The sequence below is a fragment of the Nyctibius grandis genome, chromosome 5 (genome assembly GCF_013368605.1).
Source record: "Nyctibius grandis isolate bNycGra1 chromosome 5, bNycGra1.pri, whole genome shotgun sequence".
NCBI lineage: Eukaryota > Metazoa > Chordata > Aves > Nyctibiiformes > Nyctibiidae > Nyctibius > Nyctibius grandis.
The window spans coordinates 66,283,863-66,296,832 of NC_090662.1; the positions used below are offsets into that span (position 1 = coordinate 66,283,863).

Genomic DNA, 12,970 nt, shown 5'->3' on the forward strand with positions numbered 1-12,970 from the left:
ATTGTAAGATACTTGGTTTGCTTGGAAATTAACTAAAATATGATAACAATTTTGTCTGCTGTTTTTTGTTTAAAGTAAACCAAACTCACTCATCTTAACTGGGTGAGGACAGAAGATCCCGTGAGAACAGCAGAAAAATCTGAAACATAAAACATATAGTTTGTGAAACTAACCTGACTGGAGAAATATTGCATGATTGCATTGACCTATGGAAAAATCCTCCCTTGGCATCATACCACTGCCTACATACACCACAACATATTTTGCAGACTTTATGTTGTCTGAATAAGGAATTAAAGCCCTTTATTAGAAAAAAAAATGGATAAAGGGATGTGAGGTTTAAACGAGTTTAACGCTGAATAAGCTCGAGCTGCCTGGCGCGGCCCGCTCCTGAGGGCCCCGCGGGGCGTGTTATACTGCGCATGCACCCCCTCCCTTTGTGCGGTCGCGAGTTTTCCCCCCTTTTTCTGACGGGCGGGAGGTACTGAGGCGGGGAGTGCGTCCTGTCATCCCTGTCTGCCTCTCTGGGCTGGGAGAAGGCGGGGGGCGCCGGAGGGAGCCTCAGGGCGCGAGAGGCTCTGGTGCGAGTGAGGCGGAGGGTTTGGGACGGAGAGGTGTTCCCTCTCGCCGGCGGGAGGCTGTGAGGTGACATCTTTCTGCCTGCCGCTGGTGGGTCCTCTCTGTGTGGGGCGGCGGCGGCCGTGGTGGGTGCTGCACGGAGGTGAGGCGGTGAGAGTGGAGAAGGGACCTTGGCAGGGCAGAGGCAGAGGGTGAACGGCGGCTGGGCAGGGAGTAAGAAACAGGGTTAGGACACTGCGGTGCCCCTCAGCCTTTGCCACCCCAGCGCTTCCCCCCAAAACCTGTTGTGGCGATGGTGTGGTGCGAGCCCAAGTCTCCCTTGCTGCTCTGAGGTACAAACGGGTGGGCCCCCACATAGGAGATTCACACAAATACTGGTTTATTTCACATCTTTTTGGGCAGAGTGAAAAAAGGAGGTGAATTTCTCTGGAAAATCATTGTTAAATACACAGAGGGTGGATTGAAGGTATTTGAATCAGCTAAACCCAGTAGCTACACAGGATGGGTGAAGGCTGTATGGGGTTGTGAGGTGGCAAGATTGTTTTGCAGTGTCTGGAGGGACTGAGATAAAATATATGTAAATATATTACACAATATATATAAATAAATACCTGTTCATGCTTTAAGTTTGAAGTTGAAGCGCTTTGTTTGGCAGCACAGAGACATGCACAGCCAGCTGCCATCCAGTACTTTCCTCCTTGAATCAACAGCTGCAGTAGTTGAAAAGCAGAATGAGCCTTGAAAATTTTCTCTAATTTGAGGATAATTTTAATGCAAGAGCTCTTGATTTTCCAATCAATAATTTAAAGAGGCTTTGTTTGTTTTTTTAAAAGAAATTTCCAAAGTTTAAAAATCTTCACTTCATACTATATAGAGAAGCATCAACCACAGAAAAAGCTGGGTATTAAAAAGTGATGTTCTTAGTAGCTTAGTGTGATCATGTTGTATATAGATCCATGTAATATGTGGTTTAAAAACCATATTTTTGTAGCTATGGACAATTACTTAAAAAAATAGAAATGGGAAACTCAGGTGTGTGAGACAGCTGTTAATGTTGGGGGGACTTCACAGTCCTGGACATTCAAAAGATCTTTGCTGGATTACTCAGTTTCAGTGTGTGAACTTAATTTTCAGATCTATCTTTGCTCTGGCTTGTGGAAAACCTATTGATATTTCTAGCTGTGTTGAATTGCGTCTAGAATGAGAAGTTTATCCACTGCTGAGTCACGTGTTGCTCAGTTTGGAAAACAGGGTACTTGCACCTGATTCTTTTTCTGTATTCTTTCCATCTTCGAAGTAATCGTGATATTTTGTGAAGGATTTTTAAAAGTATATGTCATGTAACACGTAACTTGAAATGCTTCATACCTCTTGCTATCAAAGACAACAAGAGAAGAAATATTTCAGCAAGGACTCAGTAGCTTGGTATTTCCTGTTGGATATTACTTCTATTGTTGATAAAGTCTTAAGGAAAAATGATTTTATTTTGTCACCCATGCATTTAATAATTACAACTATGCTCTTTTCCTTCTAAATAGATATTTTACTCTTAAATAGTTAATAAAAACACACAGAATATATAAAAATTAATGTTACTAAAGAAATTAGCATTGTTTTTTTAAAAGGGCAGTGTATTTGTAAAACATTTACAACTACAGAAACTACATTAGTTACATTACAGAATGCAGAGGCATAATAGCTAAAGATAATTCAGAAAGTGAAAGTTGCCCAGGATTTTTAAAAATGGTATATGTGTGTGCATATTTGTCTGTCTAGTGTGGGATGCCCTGTAGAATCAGATTGTTCTTTATGGTTTATCATTTCTGTATTTTGTAAATCAGAATACTGGCATAGCTTTTCGGGAATGCAGTACTGGATATGACAAAATACATAATAAACATAATGGAAGCTGAGCAGGCAGGCACCTTAAGAAAGTGCATAATTTACTTCCTTGTTTTTCAGCAGAATCAAGTATGTTCCTACTAGCCCTGGAATTTTTTGACCCTGTTCCTAAAAACATCACTGATGGGTAATCCTGTGGATTATCTCAAAACTAAAACAGTTTGACTGCTTGAATATCCTTACAGGTGGAGACTGTTACAGGGTTGTCCATAGCAGGTCAATGTAAGCATGAAAATATATTTATCTTCAAAGTATTGTGGGGAAAGTTATGTAACAAATACAACATACCGTTTCAGTAGGACGAAAATCTCATTATGGCACCATCAGGAAGAAAGCATGGAGGAAAAGCTGGTAAACCAGTACAAGAAGATCAAACCATACCTGCCTATGACTTTCAGGAGGAAAGAAAAGAGCTGAGTGGATCAGAGGAAGATATTAGAGAAGGTGCTTATATGATTTTTGTTTGTTTGTTTTTTAAAATGTGAAGTTTATAATATTTCTGACTATAAATAGAAATGAAGAGACTTCTGTGTTAGCAGGTGTCTGAGTAAGCATGGTTCATAATGTTTGTGACAGCTAGCCTCCTGTTGTATAATTTTGATTGGTAAGAGAACACAATAGAATAGCTCTGTATTATGTCTTAAAATTATAGATGGAGTCTTTAATAGAGAAGAATTTTGTTACATGATTTTGTTATCTTATTTTAATGCCATATCCTTCCATCACCTGACTGCAAATAACATTGTGAGGTCAGGATAGAACAGAGGAAGAGCTCTGCTCGCTTGTGTGGAGCGCTGAGTCAGGTAAGGTAGGTGGAGTCTTAATGCTGGCAGGATTAAGAGTATTTCAGAAAGAATCTGAACCAAAGAAAAGAAAAAGAAAGAGGAAGAAGCAGAGAACACTGAGGAAAAAAGAAAAGAAGTCAACCAAGGGATTCTTGTTTAATTTTGAGGGAGTGTCATAAAAAAGTAGACTTTGCTTAAAAATGCAGTTTTCATTCATCACATGGTAATTTTTTGTAAAGTTTGATGTAACTCCATTTCTGGACTTTTGTCCTTCAGCAGTTATCTCTGGGTTTGTTTCCCTTAATTTCTCCCACTTCTTCATTGTTCAGACTAAATTCCTCCCCCTCCCCTTGTTAATAGAAGTCTAACAGCCAGGGATATTTATTTTTTGAAAGAATATACATATCTGTTTGTGATTTTGCTTTTTTAAAGGTCAGAGTACACAATTTCAGTACTTATTTTACAGTAAAATGAAATTCTTAAGAGATTGGGCTTTTTCAATTTTTAGATTATTTTTATCTTTCTGATGATTGTTATATTGTGAGTTGGGAGTAACAGTGTATAGCAGTGGACAGACAAACTAAAACTGTTGGAGACCACTCTAGAGGGACTCAAGGCAGTGCCAGCTCAAATCTAGCCTTGCAGAATAATTTACCACCATCTGTCAACTCCAGATTCAAAGTTTTAGGAGCTGCATGTGTTACGGATGGGAACTGAGACCCATGAGACATGTTCAGAGAAGTGGCATTACAGAAAAGTAATCGCACTTTTAATAATTCAAAAGACCCCCACAAAATATAAGATATTTTTGTAAATCTTTTTGAAATTTGTATTAAGGAGAAACACCAGTAATGGACAAGCATGGGAAGAAAAGACCTTTGGTGACTACTCATGTGGTTCCAGATGATGTGGGGTAAGGTTAGGATATTTTTTTATTATTTGTTCCAAAATAAGCAAGTCTTAAATACTGATTTCAGTTATTCACTATGCTTGTTTTGCTTGTGGGTTTTTTTTTTTGTGTTTGATTAAAATTTTAGGTGACAGATAATACAGTAGTTGTAGGTAAAAAAGAAAATGCAACATTTTGGAATGAGTAATTCTGCTGTTTCTTTGTAGATGCTTTTAAACATCTATAAAAAATTGATATATTTGTATGAGTTCTTAAAATTATTGTTTCTTTCAAAAGTTGATTTAAGTTTTATCCTAAATTGTTGATAATTTCATTCATTTTTTTTCCCCTCTGATCTTAGTTGCTTGAAGGTATTAACAGGACTTTAAATGATCCAACTATTGCATGAAAAATAAATTCTTACAGCTAAATCTTATGAAATTCAGTATTTATGGGCAGTGTAAATGTAATAAAAAAGTGTTCGTTGAAATAGCTTTCAGTAAGATTATAGCTGTTGAGTTGAAGATATGTTTTTTTCCTTTTTCCTTTTTTTTTACTCTTCAAAAAAGAAAGCGATATCCTTTGGAGATGACATAAAAACAAGATAAACATTTTCTTTACCCACCATGTCCCTTTTTGGACTTGTTAGCTATTGTACCACTGCATTACACGCTGGTGTTATCATCTTAAAAGTGTTCTAAAAAGAACCGTGATATTACTTGTCTTGGATTTTTCTTACTGTGCCAATCATGCTAGCTGTGATGGACTTGTTTTCATTTGATATGCCAAATACCTTTTGTGTTTTCTTTTTGTACAGGGAATGATCAATTTTATTTACCATCCTCCCTCATGACCCTTTAATTCCTAATACTGCCTTTTTACTGGGGAGTAAGTTAATAGATTCTAGTAATTTTTTTAAAAAAACAGCAAATCAGTGTAAAAAAGAGACTTCTCACAGGAGAGTCATTTTTTGTCTTGTAGAACAGTAGCAGCTCTGTCACTGCTTACAAGTAATAGGCACGTGAATCAAATTAGTTTTAAGCATATACAACAGGTCTTCTAAAGTCAGAAAATGGGCAAATAAAAATTTTAAACACTGTTTTGTAGGGGTGAAGTACAGAATATGCTGGAAAGATTTGGAGGTAAGTATGTTTACATTCTAATAAATTAAAAAAAAAATCATGTTTAAGTTGCATAATTGGCAGTAATTCTTTACCATCAAATAACTTTCAAGATTTACATAAAATGACCAGTCTTTGTAGCACTTTTCAGCATTTCTGAAAAAAGCCAGTTTTCAGAAAGAGTTACATCTAAGTAGATCAAAGGGAAAGAAGAGAAGGGAGTAACTGCATATGAAGTGACATGTAATATTAATGTAGGTAATTACAAAGGAAAAAGGGAAAGATGCATGAGTGCTTTTGATTATCAATTCCAATTTTAAGATGAAGTTTACGAGGTAGTAATTATATTGTAGAGAAAAGGGACAATATGAGTTAGCTGTTGTTTTTTATTATTCTTAGTTTTTTGTTACAATGACGTAGAAGAGATTGGGGATTGCAAGACTTGAGTGATAAATTAGGGGCATGTAAATGTTAATATAAGCAGCTAAATAGGCCAAATAGTTCTAATTCGAGACAAGGAATTTTGGAAGTAGATTGTAGTTGCGATACAGAATGACCTAGAGAGTAGTCTGTACTCCACACCTTCAGAAATCTAGAGCACAGAGAATCGGTAGAAAAGAGAATTTCAGCACTCAGGAAGAAAAGTACAAGTTTCTAGAAGAGCTAAAGAATGAGGGTAAGTAATGCCAGTCATCTAGTGCTGAGAGATTTATGCAAGTCACCTACCTGGATTTAGTTTAGTCATAATCAGATCCTCAGATGGCTTTACTTATAGTTAAATTTCCAGCTGAATTCTAGATAGCTGACAGGTTAGAGAAAAAACACATTTCACTTGTAAAGAATTTATAATACACATCACAGTGTAACAAAGCATCGAAAAGCAGTGGAAGGAAGGGAAACCATCCGAATGCCAGCGTTACATACTCAGTAGCTGGTTAATACTTTGATTGTATGTATAAGAAAATGCTGTACACAGTCATTACCTGCCTGTAAGGTCAAAGAGGAGTTTAAGGAATTCCTTATTCCATGAATTAAGAATTTTTGCTATTAAAGTACACATTAGAATGCTGTTGTAGATCTAGCAGTCTAGATAGGAGGAGGATTTCAATGTTAAAAAGCTAGGATGGCTTGTTATTGAAGATTCAAAAATAGGATAGAAGGAAGGAAAGTGAATGGATCAGAGAGAGGATTCTGTCTGCTCAGAATAATAGGTTTGGCATTAGCAGGGGGTGGTGCCTCAGCAAATTAGAGAGAGGGGTTTGACAGATGTTTCCTGAAATCTGCAGTGAGAAGAAAATTAAATTGCTGTATTAACCTTAAGCTGTGACTTGTTTGTTAAATCTCTAAATGTAAATTAAAGTGAAACAAACATACTGACTCATATTAACTTGAGTGCTTTTTAAAAAGCACTGTCTCTCTAAGTATGAAAAATAGTTTGTCATTCATTCATTCAATATGTTCACAGTGTCAGTAATCACATATTTTTTTCTTTTTTTTCTTTGTTATTCTTTATTTCTAAAATCTGTGTAATTTGAATATTAATCTGAAACGTGTGGTTTTTCTAGAAAAAAAAAATTGAAAAGTGTCAGCATAACTAAATTCCTTGAAGGTCTGGAAACTCTGAGCTGGCACGGCAGTCATGCAGCTAAACAAGTGAGGATTTTGATGGTGTGACTAAAACATAATTAGATACTAGAGAGAAGAGCAAGATGTCTGTGCTCAGTCAGGTTTGCACAAGGTATCTCTGGCTTTGAATGGAGAATTCAGACTCTGAGATGTCCAAATACAATATTTGAAGATATGCAGTGCAAACTGATTGGATAGTGTTTCAAGCATCTATGCATGCTTATTGTATGCTTATGTTAGAAGTGCATGTTGGACCATAATCCGTAGGGGAACACACGATGACAGTGTGTAAGGAAGTGATTTAAATGTACATAATGGCAGCACTGCAGCTACCCTGAGTTCAAACCGCTGGACAGTTTCAGTTTATTGTGTGTGTCTGCTCAGAGCCAGGCTGACACCGTACCCACTACCGTCCCGCCCAGAATGAAAGAAACGAAAGCTGAGACACATTATTGTAGGTCCCAGTAGGTCTGGCCCCTGAGAGAGGTGGGACTCGAAGCAGATGCTAGAGTAGATGGTGGGGCTGGGCAATGAGTAGTTGCAACTCCAAAGGCCAGGTGTAGATTAGGATATATGGGGGGCTTAGGGAAGTAGCACTCACACCCATGCCAACAGCAGCCAGGAGCCCAGATCACATTAGCTTATTTCCATTAGAACACACCTCGTTCTCTTCTCCAAAGCGTAACTCATCAGCATTTTTAATAAAAGGCACAATGTATCTCAGTATGCTTAATTTCTGAATATTCTTTGATTTTTAGCTGACATTAACAAGGCTCTCTTAGCTAAGAGGAAAAGATTAGAAATGTATACGAAAGCCTCACTCAAAACCAGTAACCAGAAGATTGAACATGTTTGGAAAACACAGCAGGAGCAAAGGTAACATTTACCCTTGTTTTTCAAACCTGTGAAATCAAATTCCCTTTTGTGTCACAGCATGGATAGTTGGTCCATCTTCTTGCAGTTAAATGGCAAGTAGTGTGTCTACTGGTTAAATTATCTGCTCAGGTCCTCTGTTTCTGTTGCCTCCAGTTGTGCCCACTTGTTAAACTGATGGTAACAGTTCAGCATAGTGCTTTCTCTTTTGAATGGCGAAATCTAAGATTTGGAATTTTGGGAGCAAGGTACCTTAAAGAGCTGGTTTTACTTTTGCTTTATCTTTATGGAAAATGACCTTGGATGTTATTTTTGTCTTTTAAACCAATGTTTTTATTTTCTCCACTTCAGTGGGAATTTTCTGTTTCTACTTGAAAATTGAAAAATGTTCAGTAAAATTTTTATACCATTCTGGTTAATAGAAATGAGACAGATAAAAACTTAAAGTCAGCAATACCTGTAACTGTCTTGGTTATTTGAAACTTGCATTGACAAAATTTAAGTTTACATAGAGAAACTAGAACACAATGAACTCATGAATGAGCTAATCAGTTTTTCATTATAAACCCCTTGTGTTAAAACCAAGATCTGTATTTGGGTTAGAAAGACATAGTAAATCTCAGAAAACCTGACACTGTTAGGAAGAAAAGTTGTTGTAATTTTTTTTTAACCTGAGTTTTATATATGAGTGCTCTCTCCTTATATGCATATAATCCACAGTCATTCTGAAAGTGTGTGTATGTATCTATGTGTGTGTGTTCAGGTTTTCAAAACACACAGTATTCAGTTAGGGCCAAAATAGTCTGTTTCTTTATCTATGCCAGCTTCTTTTATTCTGCTCCATGTGTGTGCTGAACCTTAGCTTTCCTTGTAATTCTTCGTAGCGCTTGTCATACTTACTACAAGTGTCTGTTTATAGGCAGAAGCTCAATCATGAGTTCTCCCAGCAGTTCGTGACTTTATTTCAGCAATGGGATGTAGATGTGCAGAAAGCAGAGGAGCAGGAAGAAAAACTAACGGTGAGTTTCCAGCATGGCATGGAATTTTCATGGTATTTTCACAAGGAGGGAATATTGTTGGACACTCAAGAAATATAAAAACACTTTATGTAGTTTAAGCAAACATATGATTGTTTGCCTCTTGATTAAAATTTCATTCACGTTTGGTGGCTCTCAAACTGTAAATGTTTAAGTTTGGGGATATATTTTAAAGTGAAGAGGGGTGCAAGTTTATAAATAGCAGTAAGTGATGCTCTAGTACAGTATATGGCTTGAGAAAAGCCAAGACCATTTATGGAGAAGAAAGATGTGTGCTGTTGCTGTGCATCCATAGTCTTTGGGTTCAGAGCAAAGGAAAGTAGTTGTCTTTTAGCACGCATTGCTTAAAAATATGCCTGTATATAATAAATGTATGAGAATTTGATCATTGAAAGGGGATAGGAGCTATACAATGGAACGTAATCGCAATGTTGCTGTAGCTGTACTCCCAACACATTTGCAAGTTTTGCTTTTCCCTAGGCAGCACATTTCCCTGAGATACCCTCGAGAATTGCGTTGGATAGCAATCCTCATAGGATCTCACAGGGATAATTCAGGTTGGAAGGGCCCTCAGGGGGTGACTCGGGGCTTAATTCAGTCTTCCATTAGTAAGAACCAGGATATCTCTCCAGGCAGAGATCTACATTACATGACCCAGACTTCCAGTGAAGGCAGAATTTCTGATTCTGATAAATGACATTAGTCTTGCTGTCCAAGCGCTCTGGGTTAACTAATGCAATTATTTTTTTCTTTTGCTTCTGTTTCAGAATATGTTTCGTCAGCAACAAAAAGTTTTTCAGCAGGCAAGAATAGTTCAAAGTCAGAGACTGAAAACAATTAAGCAACTCTACGAGCAGTTCTTAAAGGTATGGTAAATTTGCTTCTTAGAAGGGAGGTGATCCTTATCACATCACTTAAGAAAGCTGTATTAATTCAACCTTTATGAAATACAGAGATTTAAGGGTCGTTTAAGGAAAATAACAGCCTTGCATGAATATTCATGTTCATATCTTTCCCTTATTTGTTAAGGATATTGCTTGTTCTCTCTATACATGCATACACATTGCATCTGTTTAATAAATGATTTAGTTAAATGTGTTCTTGCAGGGATCTGATTGGCTCCCCTGTTTGAAATATTTAACCACAACCCTCAGAGCATACTTTATAAACAGAACACAGTTTTGTACCCGTTTAAATGTTATATAGATCAGCTAAATCATCAGGATTTTGTCTTAGTTATTCCCTTAGATTTTTCATATGTATTTAAAAATGTCAACCTTGACAATCTATTAAAAATACATCTTAGGCTGCAATTTACTCCTTTTATTACTGCTGGCAGGTACATCCCCCATAATGAGAATTAGATACAATTTTTTTCTGTCAGTAACCTTGCTAGCTATTGCTGCGTCATGTAAGGAAAGCGACCCTTAAAGAAAACCAATTGTAATTCCCTTAAAATTGCCCAGTTAGAACTCCCTTCATCTCTTCCTAAGCGACATTCATTAGAAAGGATTTTCCTTTCTGTAACCTGGTATTCAAGGTAAGCATTCACTAAAATGTCAACAGGAAGAATCTGATGGAAATAATGATTTATGGTGAAAACAGGCCCAGCTGGATGTTTATGTTACCAGTCCCCTTTAACTTTCCTGTTGCTTTATGCATAATTTTTGTATTTGCTGGGAGTCCCTACAAACACCGTTTTTTTGGAGAGTGCTTAGAGAGATAATGTATTTTAAACACGATTCATACTGATCAACTGTGGTGTGTTTTGATTTGGTGGGGTTTTTTTTTAACAAAGTAGCTCACATACTAGACAGCAAACAAAAAAATATTATGAGTACAACTACTCAAAAATTTGACTTTTTGTTTTTTTTAAAAAAAAGTTTTTCCCTGGCATTTTACAGGAAGAACAAAACACTTTATTCCTAGAATTTCCTTCCCCCACTATTTTTCTAAGTAAGGTATTAGAAACATAAACTGTGAGAAAAATGAAAGTACCCTAAATGATTGATTTGTAATGAATGCAGAGGCACAATACCACAGAATCACTGAAGGGCTGAGGTTGGAAGCAATCTCATGGAGCAAGCAGGTGGTACAGCAGGACCACCTAGAGTCGGTTGCCCAGGGCTTACATCCAGATATAGCTCCAAAGACAGAGACTCCACAGCCTCTCTGGGCAGCCTCTTCCAGTGCTCAGTCACCCTCACAGGAAAAAAAGTGTTTCCTGATGCTCAGAGGGAACCTCCTGTGTTTTCAGTTTGTGCCTACTGCCTCTGGCCCTGTCACTGGGCCATCTCCAGAGCCTGGCTCCATCTTCTTTGCACCCCTGCTTCAGGTATTTATGTATTATTTAGATACGATCTCCCCCCTGAGCCTTCTCCAGGCTGAACAGTCCCAGCTCTCTCAGCCTTTCCTCATAAGAGGAATGCTCCTGTCACATAAACATCTTCGTTATCCTTTGTTGGGCTCTCTCCAGTGTGTCCATGTGTCCCTTGTACTGAGAAGTCTGGAACTGGACCCAGCACTCCAGGTGTGGTCTCACTGGTGCTGAGTAGAGTGGCAAGGAAGATCACCTCCCTCGACCTGCTGGCAACACCTCTCCTAATGCAGCCCAGGAGACCATTAGCCGCCTTTGCCACAAGGGTACACTTGAGCCAACAGGCTCACGTTCAACTTGGTGTCCACCGGGACCCCCAGGTCCTTTTCTGCCAAGCTGCTTTCTAGCTGTGTGGCCCCCAGTATATACTGGTACATGGGGCAGATACAAGTCTGTCAGTTTCTGAAAAAACCTTAATTTCTGCTCATTTCCTAACTGGTCCCTTTTAGAAATTTCAGTTAATTATGTTCCCCCCCCCCCCACCCCAAGTCTGGTAGCTTCGAAAAATAAATCTAAGTAGAGCAACTCTTAGTTTAAGATAGTTGAAATTTACAGAGGATATTAGAGAAGCATTAATAAATAATAACTGTTCCAAAATGTCAAAAATGTCTTCCTCTTGATGAAAAGCCAAAGGTCAAGTATTAGTTTGATTTTTCTCCTCAAAGATCAAAAGGTAGAAATCAAGCCTCAAATAAGCTTAACTAAATACAAGTCAAGGAAACTGCAACTACGCACATAGAGTTAGGCATAACTGTATGTACAAAAGGGAAGATGATAGCCAGTGAGCTTCACCTGGCTTATTTGGGGAGAAGTGCGCAAAGAGAAGGAAATTTAATGTGTTTTGTAGTCCTTACTTCAAGTCTCCGAGGTTGTCATAATATTAAATCCCTGTCACTCCTGACAGATGTCTGGTTAATCTCTTCTTGTAGAACTCTTTACTGAAATGCAGAATAACTAGCTGAGACCTCACAGATGCTGAGTGGAGGGGACCATTTCCTTCACAGGGTCTATATTTAAACAGGAATGTAGACTGGAGTACGAAGTCCTGTATGATTTGTCTGTCAAGTTTGTGACAAAACTCATCAATTATAGGGCTGGAGCACCTCTCCTATGAAGACAGGCTGAGAAAGTTGGGGCTGTTCAGCCTGAAGAAGAGAAGGTTCCAGGGAGACCTTCTAGCAGCCTTCCAGTACCCGAAGGGGGCCTACAGGAAACCTGGAGAGGGGCTTTTTACAAGGGCATGGAGTGACAGGACGAGGGGTAACGGTTTCAAACTGAAAGAGGGTAGATTTAGATTAGATATTAGGAAGAAATTCTTTACTGTGAGGGTGGTGAGACACTGGCACAGGTTGCCCAGAGAAGCTGTGGCTGCCCCCTCCCTGGCAGTGTTCAAGGCCAGGTTGGATGGGGCTTTGAGCAGCCTGGTCTAGTGAAAGGTGTCCGTGCACGTGGCAGGGAGGTTGGAACTAGATGATCTTTAAGGTCCCTTCCAACCCAAACCATTCTGTGATTCTATGAACCACTGCTGCTCTAAAAATAAACTGTAGTCTGAATAATGGTTGGCTTGTTTGTTTTAAATTAACCCTTTGACATTGAACAGTTCTGAATTAAGATTATCCTTAACTTCAGAGCACGGAAGAGCTGGAGAAGAGCAATGAAAATCTTCTAGCTGGTGCACAAAGTGAACTTCGCAAAGAAATGGCTATGTTGCAGAAGAAGATTATGATGGACACCGTAAGTATCAGATCTATGAAGAAGTTAGTTAAATGCAAAAATAGAAC

At 38.3% G+C, this 12,970-nt stretch overlaps 1 protein-coding gene across 7 annotated transcripts in view; it reads left to right on the top strand.

Annotated features, from left to right (window-relative positions):
• SYCP3 (synaptonemal complex protein 3) overlaps nt 1-12,970 on the top strand; it is a 37,795-nt gene that overhangs the window by 4,058 nt on the left and 20,767 nt on the right. For 2 of the 7 annotated variants that reach the window (XR_011048273.1, XM_068402161.1), the window contains exons 2-8: nt 2,781-2,925; nt 4,104-4,179; nt 5,263-5,297; nt 7,661-7,778; nt 8,695-8,794; nt 9,580-9,678; nt 12,819-12,923. Coding sequence is in view for 6 of the 7 variants with exons in the window: in XM_068402161.1 (XP_068258262.1) it covers nt 2,781-2,925; nt 4,104-4,179; nt 5,263-5,297; nt 7,661-7,778; nt 8,695-8,794; nt 9,580-9,678; nt 12,819-12,923 (678 nt within the window). In the remaining variant the exon portion in view is untranslated. Of the gene's footprint in view, nt 1-483; nt 730-2,777; nt 2,926-4,103; nt 4,180-5,262; nt 5,298-7,660; nt 7,779-8,694; nt 8,795-9,579; nt 9,679-12,818; nt 12,924-12,970 lie in introns of those variants that run through there. The other 5 variants (XM_068402164.1, XM_068402163.1, XM_068402166.1 and 2 more) reach the window with 4 other exon arrangements.